The sequence below is a fragment of the Cervus elaphus genome, chromosome 22 (assembly GCF_910594005.1).
Source record: "Cervus elaphus chromosome 22, mCerEla1.1, whole genome shotgun sequence".
Lineage (NCBI taxonomy): Eukaryota > Metazoa > Chordata > Mammalia > Artiodactyla > Cervidae > Cervus > Cervus elaphus.
Window position 1 is genome coordinate 4,442,329 of NC_057836.1, and position 11,708 is coordinate 4,454,036.

Below are 11,708 nucleotides of genomic sequence, written 5' to 3' on the forward strand. Positions count from 1 at the left end.
GACACATGAATACCTGTGGCTGACTCATGTTGATTTATGGCAGAAACCAACACAGTATTATAAAGCAATTATTCTCCAATTAAAAAAATTTTTTAAAAGAAGGAATAATGTGAATTGTTTACTTTTTAAGCCAGATTAAGAAATAGTAAGGTGAAGTGTGTTTCAAGAGGGCAGCCTCCATGATGCCTGAGCCCTCAGAGAGGGCTACCGGGGCCGGCAGGGCTGGATGCAGAGCGAGGGAAATAGGGGCCGTACCCTGAAGGACCCTGTGCCTACTTACCTCAGCAGTTTGGATCAAAGTGGCATGCTAATCACTGCTGTTCTTTGCCAATAATAGGCTCTACAATCTGATAAAGAAATTGAGGCCCAACTTAGACTCCTCCTACAACAAGTAGCATCCCAAGAAGATATCCTGTTGAAGACAGCAGCCCCAAACCTAAGAGCCGTGGAGAACCTGAAGACTGTCAGAGACAAGTTTCAGGAGTCCACAGACGGTGAAATTAAACTTTAGTTGATAGCAAGATCATATTCATTGGTATTAGGGGTTTTGATTTCTGTAACATTTACCAATAATCCCCCCTGAACTGTTCCTTTGTTTTGATTATATGTATATATATTTTTTCTTCTGTTATCTTATAGTAATGTACTTTTAATGCTGAATTATTAATTTCTTCCTTTTTGAAAAGAGTTTTGCTTTAATTTAAAAACAGGTATATTGGTTATTTTTGAACAGTGTCTTATTTCATACCAGCACAAGAGGCATACTAGATACTCTGTTGGAATTTGTTATTATTATTTAAAAATCAGCCCTACCAAGAAAAGGGGCTCATCAATTTTAATAGTCATTTTCTTGGACTTAATAATAGCTGAGATGTTTTGAAGGTAGATTTAATTCAAGATGGCCAAACTCAAAATCTCGCTTAAAAATGTTTTATGCTTTAAAGTTAAAATAAGAAAAGCCCTCAGTGATCTCCAAAATAAAGAACATTGATTCTCTCTTAGCTTTTGAGGCCAGCAGAAAGGAAGCCAGAATATGTAGGCAAGAGTTTGAACAGGTGAAAAAAAGGAGATACGATCTTTTCAACCAGTGTTTTGAGCACATCTCAATCTCAATTGATCAAATCTACAAGAAGCTCTGCAGAAACAACAGTGCCCAAGTATGTATTTCTCACCCTCAGTTATGAGTAGGAACTTTGTGTTATTTGTATTGTTCTTCTTTAATGGTGGTAAATCACCATCACTCTTTCTTGAGCGACCCACTTACTGGGTAAAGTCAGCTCATGAAAACTGGTTATCACAGTGACCTGTGTTCTAGGTCTAGTCATCCTGGCAAGTCAAAATCTCTGGTCCTGCTTCTTTATCTGCACAATGAGTGGGTTAGATCATCTGGTTTCCAAGTTCTCTTTCAGTTCTGGAATTCTGTGATCTGTACTAATTTGACTTTGTAGAGCTGTGAGTGGTCTCTGCAGTAGAGTTAGGGTAATGTAGGGGAAAGAGGTTGATGTGGGGTCTGTGGAGAGGGAAGGAACTAGAGGCAGGGTTCAAGTCTAGACACGCCCCTTGTCGTGCTGGTCTCTCCCTTCCGTGATCAGGACCCACAGCAAATACTGTGCAGTTGGATGTGGACAAAAGATGTAGACCAGGTTATATATACTTGGGTTTCCCTCTTTCTCATGATATTCTTTTATGACTGAAGTAATCTTGAATCACATACTTAGAATTTCAACCAAGAATAGCGTGGTGGTGGTGGTGGGGTGGTTTTTTTTAATTAATTAAATAAATTTTAATTGGAAGTTAATTACTTTACAGTATTGTAGTGGTTTTTGCCATACATTGACATGAATCAGCCATGGGTGTACATGTGTCCCCCATCCCGAACCCCCCTCCCACCTCCCTCCCCATCCCATCCCTCAGGGTCATCCCAGTGCACCAGCTTTGAATGCCCTGTTTCATGCATCGAACTTGGACTGGTGATATATTTCACCTATGGTAATATACATGTTTCAGTGCTGTTCTCTCAGATCATCCCACCCTCACCTTCTCCCACAGAGTCCAAAAGTCTGTTCTTTATATCTGTGTCTCTTTTGCTGTCTCACATATAGGGTCATTGAGACCATCTTTCTAAACTCCATATATATGCATTAATATACTGTATTGGTGTTTTTCTTTCTGACTTACTTCACTCTATATAATAGGCTCCAGTTTCATCCACCTCATTAGAATTGATTCAAATGAGTTCTTTTTAATAGCTGAGTAGAATTTCATTGCGTATATGTACCACAGCTTTCTTATCCATTCGTCTGCCAATGGACATCTAGATTGCTTCCATGTCTTAGCTATTGTAAACAGTGCTGTGATGAACGTTGGGGTACACATGTCTCTTTCAATTCTGGGTTCCTCGGTGTGTATGCCCAGTAGTGGGATTGCTGGGTCATATGGCAGTTCTATTTCCAGTTTTTTAAGGAATCTCCACACTGTTCTCCATAGTGGCTGTACTAGTTTGCATTCCCACCAACAGTGTAGGGGGGTTCCCTTTTCTCCACACCCTCTCCAGCATTTATTGTTTGTAGACTTTTTGATAGCAGCCATTCTGACTGGCGTGAGATGGTACTTTATTGTGGTTTTGATTTGCATTTCTGTGATAATGAGTGATGTTGAGTGTCTTTTTATGTGTTTGTTAGCCATCTGTATGTCTTCTTTGGAGAAATGTCTGTTTAGTTCTTTGGCCCATTTTTTGATTGGGTTGTTTATTTTTCCGGTATTGAGCTGCATGAGCTGTTTGTGTATTTTTGAGATTAATTCTTTGTCAGTTGCTTTGTTTGCTGTTATTTTCTCCTATTCTGAAGGTTGTCTTTTCACCTTGCTTATAGTTTCCTTCATTGTGCAAAAGCTTTTAAGTTTAATTTGGTCCCATTTATTTATTTTTGCTTTTATTTCCATTACTCTGGGAGGTGGATCATAGAGGATCCTGCTGTGATTCATGTCAGAGAGTGTTTTGCCTATGTTTTCCTCTAGGAGTTTTATAGTTTCTGGTCTTACATTTAGATCTTTAATCCAAAAAATAACTCATTTTTTATAAAGTAAGACTAGAAGAAACCCATTAACTCCTTGAGGGCAGGATTCATCTCTGTTCCTATAGACTTTACCCATAATAGGTGTTCAGTAAAGATTTGATGAGGGGACCAGTGGAAGAAGTGAATGCAGGCTGTTTCAGTCAGACTGCAGCATATGCTTCTGAACTCTGAACAGCAGACTGATGGGAAGAGTTTATCTTCTGTGTGTGTCAGAATGTTTTCCCTGTACTCCCCATCCAGTGAACCTTGTTATCTCTGATTACAAGTAGAGCTGAATACATTATTTACAAGTATTGGTATATTTTTCCATCAAATGGAGAAAAACAGAACCAATAGTATTTTACAGTTCCAAGTTGAACCTTACTAATAGCTTTTCTGATACTGCTAAATAAATAACATGTGTTTCAGGCATTTCTTAGCCCAGAGAACCCAGAAGAGCCTTACTTGGAGGGGATCAGCTATAATTGTGTGGCCCCAGGCAAACGGTTCATGCCGATGGATAACTTGTCAGGGGGAGAGAAGTGCGTGGCCGCATTGGCACTCCTGTTCGCTGTGCACAGGTACGGTCACAGTGAGCCCTCTGACTCTGCGTCAAGGCAGAGACCACAAACGGCCCTTCCTACAGAAGGTCTGCTAATTACTTGTCTTTATGCAGCGTATGTGGTAAAAAAAAATTTTTTTTCAGCCAGACAATTCAGGTTATGCTATAGGCCTGTAATAATTTAGACAGCAAATTTAAGAGAGAATTCAGTCTTTGACAGATTTTTATTCAATTTGTTATTATCAAAAGCTGCTAATGTCCAGCTTAATTGAAAAGAAAGGAGAAAAGGGGGTATCAAATGGTCAGTTTTGAATTCAAGATTGCCAAAAGACAATTCTAACAACAAATCCAAACAAAACAAAAACAGCTAACTTTTATGTTATTTTCCTAGTCCATATTCAGAGATCGGTGATATAGTAAGGAATGTTAAGCAAAGTATTTCTTCTGAAAAAAAAAAAGTTTAACCTCCTCATTTCCACTGATGATGGTGAGTGTTTGTAAAATAAATCATGGGAAAAATGTTAGCTAAAATTAAAGCATTTAACTTTTCAACATTCAAAGCATTAGATGAAGAACTAAGGTATAGATAATAGAGCCTCTCTATTTTCATGATCAGAAAGATCAACACATAAGTTTTACAGCTGTTTGTTACTGGTCTCAAGAAGGATAAAGAATTAGTGATGATAGGAAAGGGAAAGAAGATGCCATTAATGCAGGAAGACTTGAGAAAAAGAGGAGGCAGAGACTTAAACAGGAACCTGTGTGGAGTGATTCTTAGCAGAATGCGACTGTTACTAGGTGTCACCCCCATCCATTTATTCAACAGATATTTATTAAATATTTACTGTGTTGAGTGGTGTTAATGGGCATTGGAGAGACCGGAGTGAAAACAAATACCCTGCCTCAAAGAGACTTAATTTTAGTTGGGGAAGACAGATGATAAATAAGGTGTATTAGTAAATTAATTCTCTAATATAGAGACTGTTAGAAAATGACAGTTGCTATAGAGACAAAGGAGGGAATGGCAGTAGTAACAGGGAAGGGTTTGCAATATTAAAAAATCTTCTGGGAAGGGCTTTTTGAAAGGGTAATATTTGAGCAAAGATTTGAAGAAATTAAGGGAGCAAGTCACATGGGTGGGGTGTTCTAGAGAAGAGTTCTAAGGGAAGAATATTCTAGACATAAGAAATGAGTCTGAGTGAGCCTGGTGCCTGTAGAGAACAGACTGTCTGCAGTGGCAGGCGCAAGGTTTAGGGAGCTGTTTTAGCAATCAGGGTTGAAGATGGTGGCGGTTCGGACTAGTATGAGAGCAGACGAGGCACGGGGTAGGAGGGAGCCTAATCAACTAGAGGGATAAGAGCTGCCATTAACTGAACTGGAGAGGAGCACAGGAGGGGTGGGTTTGAGGGTAAGTGAAAAGTTTGATTTTGCTTGAGTTTGAGCAGACACCCACGTGAAACTGAGTAAGCCATTGGACCAGTGAGGCAAGGGTTTGAGAGGTCAGAACTGTCAATAGAAATGTGAGAGCATTCCATCAATGAATGATACTTAAAACCTTGAGAGCAGATGAAATCATCAAAGAATCTAGTTAGAAGAGTGCTCTGATCACTGAGCCCCAGAGGCACCACAGTGTCGAGAAGTTAGGAGACTGTGGAGGAGCTGGCAGAGGAGACTGGGACCTGGAGCAGTGGTGGGGCGGGGAGCGGACCCTGGTGTCCTTGACTCAGAGGAAGCTGGGGAGCACCGCCCTGGTTCCATCCACCTTCCTTTGAAGGGATGTGGACTGGGAATTGAGCACTGTATTTATCGACATAGAGGCCATTGGTGACCTAAACAAAGGCATACGAAACGACACGTTTTATTTGTTCTGAACATTCTTAGTCCTGTCCTCCAGGTCTCGTAAAACAAAGTTGTAACTGACTTGATTGTAATTTTTTTCTAGTTTTCGGCCTGCTCCATTCTTTGTTTTAGATGAAGTAGATGCAGCGCTGGACAATACTAACATTGGCAAAGTAAGTTCCTTTCTGATTTAACTTCCAGTACAGTGTTTACAATTCAAGGGTCAGGATGCAGTTAGAAGGCAATTTACTCTGAACAAACATAGTTTGACAGTTGCTGTATAAAAGCAAAATCTAAGTTAAAAATCTAAAAATAAGATGATTCAGGGAAGTAGTTTTCACTCAGGGTTTAGGGGACTTAAGTAAGGATCACTGCTGGATCCATAACACTGCTACTGGGTGAGTTGCTTTTCCCCAAATCTAGGTATTGGGACCCAGAGGGTCTAAAAGTAGACCATATGGCAAATAGGACCAAATTAGTTGTTTAATAAAGACCAAAATAACATATCTAAATAAAATTCCAAAGGAATTACAGTTCAAAATTTTGCTCCCCTTCGTGTATTAAAATGTCTCCCATCAGCTAGTGCGTTTCCACATAACCCTGTTTTCAGTATTCGAGACCATAAGGGAACTAAGGACACAACTGAAAATCAGCCTAAAGGTCAGCACACAGACGGACAGACCGCCTGCGAGACTCTCAGACGCCTCACACACCTTGACTGTAAACTTCGGACATGAGAATGGGGTAGACTGGAAGGAGACCACCGGATGGAGGCAAATGCTAGCAGCCCCATCCTGCAGAGACCCTGGGCCGTGGTCCTATTGACAGAGCCATCCGTTTCCGGAAGGAGACGAATTAAACTCCTGGTTTTGATTCTAGGTTCATCAGCCTTCCAGAAGTGACTGGACTTTGCATTTATAGTTGTTTATAAGGAGGCTGCTCTGGTCATGCTGACAGAGAAGGTCTCTAGTAATTTGTTAAGTTGGCATTCTCTGTTATACTTTTTAGTCTTACAATCTTGGTTAATGAGTCCAGCCCTGAGAGGTGTATTGAGTCTTGGGCACCACCCTGAGTCTCTGAAGTTGACCTCCCTTGATTTCTTTCTGTTGAGCCTCTTGTGTGATGCCTGGGAGATGCAGGGACTTTCCAGGAGCTACAGCCTGGGGTAACTTCTAGTGGCAACAGTGTCATCTCCCAGCATTTCCCAGGCTGTATTCATCTAACCCAGATCTCAATAGGGCCTTGCTTTTTGAACATGTCACGGTATACGTAATAGCATATCAATGCCACACCCACAAAAGTTAGGAACTAAATCAAGAGTCCCCTGAAACTTGTAGAGAACAGGTCAGAGCCACGTTCTGTGACCTGCTAGAGATGTTGGGAAGATCGGGAGAAGGAAACACAGGAGTAAAAAGAGAATCTTGATTCATCTCTTTGGAATGCCAGCCAATCTGTATCAGCTAATTGGACTCCAAGGCTGGACTCATTTGGGAGAATTTCCCCTCAGGAGGTTAATTTTAGCACTTTGTATCCCATCTCCTCTGTGTGGGGGGCGGGGGTGGCTCTATCACTGTGGACTTCGTACACTCCCCTTCTCTTTGAAGGGGAACTGAAGCATATTCTATTGTTGTTTAGTCACTCAGTCATGTCTGACTCTTTTGTGACCCCATGGACTGTGGCCTACCAGGCTCCTCTGTTCTTCGGATTTTCCAAACAAGAATACTGGAATGGGTTGCCATTTCCTTCTCCGGGATCTTCCCGAACCAGGGATTAAACCCGCATCTCCTGCATTGGCAGTCAGATTTTTTACTGCTAAGTCACCAGGGAAGCCCAATATATCCATATCTTCTAGCAAAATTTAGATGTTTGTATTAGTGGAATCTTTAAGTACTAGGTCTTACTTACTACTCTTTTCTATTGGCACCTATCCTATGTACTAAAAGCCTCTTAATTTCCAGTTTCCCTTTGAGATTTATGTTCCTGGCACCCCACTGCTGAATTGAGTATGAGCATGATGTAATATGAGCAACTGTGAAGGAGCTTCCACTCCCGCTTGTGGTCAGGGTACCCAAACTTTATCACAGGTGACTCCTAGCAAAATGCATGCCTTACATTTTTGCATCCTATCTCCTCTTCCATTCTGTCAACATCCCAAGACTTTTTAAGACCTGTCTCATAGTGGCTACCATTGCCTCTAATGAGGGAGTTCCTTCCGTGAATTCAGCCTCTTAGCCTGAAGCATTTTCTCCCTCTCATCATTCACCTCAACTGCTGACTCATTCCTCAACTGCAGCTGCCATTCCTGCTTCCAAAATGTGTCCTTCGTGTCCTGAGTGCAGTCAGGAGAAGACACAGTGTAAGCTTGCAGAGAAATCCAGGGTGTTGGCAAGAAATCTGTTAAACTGTAGTTTGAGTTCACAGTGTTCTTCATAATTTTCCAAGTTCTGAGTAGAGTCTGTCCACCAAGACCCATTTCTGTTCAGTCTATCTTGTTCTTATTCCTTGGAATTAAGCCTGCTGAAGGAGTCTTTGAGTTCCCCTCTAACCAAATGAGTTGATTATGGATTATGAATATATAATTGCCATATTTTTCTCATCTTGAGGCTTTGATGGCAATATAGGAAGTTGGAAGTTTAAATGCCACCCTTTACCCTCAAAATATCCGAGTGGTAGTTTCTTCTTATTGTCAAGACTGATTGCCTATTCACATCATGGTATCTTAAGTTAGAGTTTTATTCTTAAAAATATTCTTCCAAGTTTTCAATCATAGATTTAATGAGCCTTATATATTTTTTTACTAACCTCTTATTTTACAGCCTGAACTATTTCCATTTCTGTAGTGGATTTATTGAGTTTACAGAGAGAAGTAAGTGCCTCGTCGCCTAAAATGGGCAGATTCAGAAACCTGTAGAGCCTGTCCTCAAAGCGCCTGGAAAGGAGGCCTTTGCTGATGAAACGTGTGCTTTCTGTTTCCTCCCAGGTGTCAAGTTACATCAAAGAGCAGACTCAGGAACAGTTTCAGATGATAATCATTTCCCTGAAAGAGGAGTTCTATTCCAAAGCTGATGCACTGATAGGCATCTATCCAGAGGTAAAGATAAGTAAAGAGAGATAAAGTCACCTTATAGTGTGTCCTGACACCACAAGTTCCTAGTATAGATACTGTTTGATTTCTGCAGTTTATTAATATAGGCCTAACTATTTTTTAGTCAAATGAGACTTAATAGTAACTACTTAGATATTTTTCTATGGCAGTACACAGAAATTTAAGTTATATTTTAAGTGAAAAGGGAAATAAAAAACTGCACAACAGTAAGTATAATTTTGTTTTTAAAACAATAGTACACATTAACTTACACAGAGTAAACTGTTGATATTATCTTCCATATTTCTGTGTTTGAATGTTTTAGCAACAACAAATGCACTGTGGTAGAACTAACAAGGAACCATTTCTCTTCCAAAACTACTAAAAGAAAAAACAAAGAATTTGACAAAGCTCCAAATTGTATAGTAATTTCTGTAATTCCGTTTCTTAAGCCGTTGAAAGTACGTAGCTGAGCTAATGCAGCAGAGCAGCTCATCCAGATCACTCAGTGCTTGAACAATTATTAGGTATTACTTCCTGAGTTTTCCTTTAAGATAAAAATTAAAGCAACTGTACTCCAATAAAAATGAATTTTTTTTAAAAACTGGGAAAAAAAAGCGCTAAGATTAAAAATAAATTTCCCCCCAAAAATAAAATAAATTTCCCTTCCTGTGCCTAATTAATGTCAGGGGGTCACTGGAAGCATGCTGCCAGAGAGAAGTGAAAGTTCTCACTACTGTGTAGGGGAGGGGCGAACTCTTCAGGGGTGAACCCAGGTCTCAGCTGGGCCCTGTCAGTCACACCAGACGGGTCATTAATGTGCATCGTGCATACACGCGGGCATACCCAGCAGTGAGTAACTCAGAGGGGTGAGAACTTGGACTTGTAGCCCACCCTAGGCTAAAATAAGCAAAAGGCCCTTGGGGCTTCTGGGAAGGGAAGGCAAGCAATGGGACAGTGACCCGAGAAAGCATAGTAGCCAGACTGTTCAGTCGGATTTGCTCTGCTGACTGAGTGCCTTCTCCACTGAGGAAGAGTTCAGAGTGCAGAGGATGTCACCTTTACATAGATGTAAATTTCCTTTACAAAAGGGAAACTTGTGCTCAGCTTTTAGAGCTTTTCCTGTATCTGCTGGTTCTCAGTAGCCTCTGGCTCAAAACAATGCACATGCAAAAGAGGCATATTTTTGGGTGGCGTACTCTGGTGCCCTTACCAAAAACAAAACGTAAAGCTGATGGAAATGCAGAAGTTAACACCTCGGATGGCTATAAGGAGGTTCCTTTAAAATGCAAATCCAGACTCACTAATGGCTGTTACTTTACATTTAATACCACTTACTCTCTACTGGCACTGACTTTTAACTGTCTTCTCTCCATTTCAGCACGATGACTGCATGTTCAGCCGAGTTTTGACCCTAGATCTTTCTCAGTATCCAGATACTGAAGGCAGAGAAAGCAGCAGGAGACAGCGCCAGTCCCTGTAGGACCTAGAGGGTCCTTGAGCCGGGAGCAGCCAAGCGGTGCTCAGGCCAGTCTGGTCAGTTCAGACCCAAACTGCTTCTGGAGCAGAAGCTAGGCGGCCTTTGTGGCATTTGTGGAAAAGCTTGACTGTTACAGGCAGAGATGCTGCAGCTCACCTCTGTGAAGGAGTGTCCAGGCCCCACTCCAGTAGGTAACGTGTCCCATGAGAGTCAGCTTTGATTGAGTTTAACAAAGAAACCACCACAGTTTAAACTTGAATTCTGAAAGCCGGTCAGAAAATTTTGAATCCTGCATCATCTTTACTCTAATTTTGTCTTATTGTATGTTTAAGTAATCTTTAAGGGAAACTCATAATTTTTAAATAGTTATAGGGTGTTGAAACTGTTTCATGGAAAGTTATTTCAGAGGAACTGAAGTCAATATTGAAAATGCCAATAAAAAAGCCTAATTTCAAATGTCTACAATCTGCAATTTTAGGAACACAAAAAATTTTAAGATGAAATTGAGTTATGTCTGCTTCTATGCCTTTTAAAGTTCTCTGAATATAATTTCTGTTAAGGAAACACTGAAGAACACAGGCTTTCCCAATTAACAGTGACTTCACAGGGAAGCAGTCGTCCTTATCTTTGGGCATCATGGATCTCAAAATCCAAGCACACTCAAGTCCTTTACACAGATTGGTGTAATAATATTTGCGTATAACCTATGCACATCCTCTCATATACTTCAGATCATCTCTACTATTATTTATAATGCTTAATATTAATGTAAATACTATGTAACTAGTTGCTTGTACACAGCAAACTCAAGTACTGCTTTTTGGAACTTTTCAACATCTTTTCTCAACTATTTTCCTTTTTTTTTTTGGCCATGTGGTGTGGCTTGTGGGATCTTAGTCCCCTGACCAGGGATTGAACCTGTGCCCCCTGCCGTGGAAGCACAGTCTTAAGCACTGGACCACCAGGAAATTCCCTTTCCTATTTTCAATCCAAGTTTGGCTGAGTCTACAGATATGTAGCCCAAGGATACAGTGGACCCTCTCTGCACTGTTAGGGATAGGAAAGAAAGTTTTAGTTTTCAATAGTACTTCATTTCCATTTAAAAAACGGAATTAAAGAATTCTAAGGTACTGGTGGTCGGTCGTCTTGTATTTAAGGCTGCTTTGGGCCCAAGTTCCATTTAATCAAGGAGTGGCCTCCTAAAGTAATGGAGTGAGTCACTTTTGAACAATATTATTTCAGGTAAACAAAATGCACTCTGTCCCTAAGAACTGGAGCTCCCAGGTGCCACTGCAGCTGTCCTTGCTCCTTTCTCAGTGGTGGGAACACCACCGAAACCACCGCCTTCTTTCCTGACGGCCAGCACCTAACACTGAACTGCCCTTTGACGCCACACGGGCTCGGGGCAGACCCTGACCTCTGCCTGGGCTATGCTGTCTCGTAACTCGGACTCATGGAGTGCCCCTGACCCTTCAGAGTACATCACTGTTCTGCTGTAACGCAGTATACCCGTGCTCCTGAAAACCCGCATGCCATGCAGAAGCACACAGTGAGAACCTCAGGGTGATGGGAAACCGTGCCCCCCGCTCCCCAGATAAAGAGACAGGAGCTTAATAAACAGCTGGGTTTACACACGCTAAATAGTTAACACAAAATATAAAAGCTATTCTAGCTTGAGGCAGCAAACAA

General features: G+C 41.1%; 1 protein-coding gene across 2 annotated transcripts in view; it reads left to right on the top strand.

The window, feature by feature from the left end:
• SMC1B (structural maintenance of chromosomes 1B) overlaps positions 1-10,305 on the top strand; it is a 73,071-nt gene extending 62,766 nt beyond the window's left edge. For both annotated transcript variants that reach the window (XM_043881634.1, XM_043881633.1), the window contains 6 exons: positions 338-494; positions 1,003-1,157; positions 3,483-3,634; positions 5,558-5,627; positions 8,435-8,545; positions 9,921-10,305. In XM_043881634.1, the coding sequence (XP_043737569.1) occupies positions 338-494; positions 1,003-1,157; positions 3,483-3,634; positions 5,558-5,627; positions 8,435-8,545; positions 9,921-10,022 (747 nt within the window). In that variant the 3' untranslated portion in view covers positions 10,023-10,305. The remainder of the gene's footprint in view (positions 1-337; positions 495-1,002; positions 1,158-3,482; positions 3,635-5,557; positions 5,628-8,434; positions 8,546-9,920) is intronic.
• Positions 10,306-11,708: the final 1,403 nt, after the last annotated feature.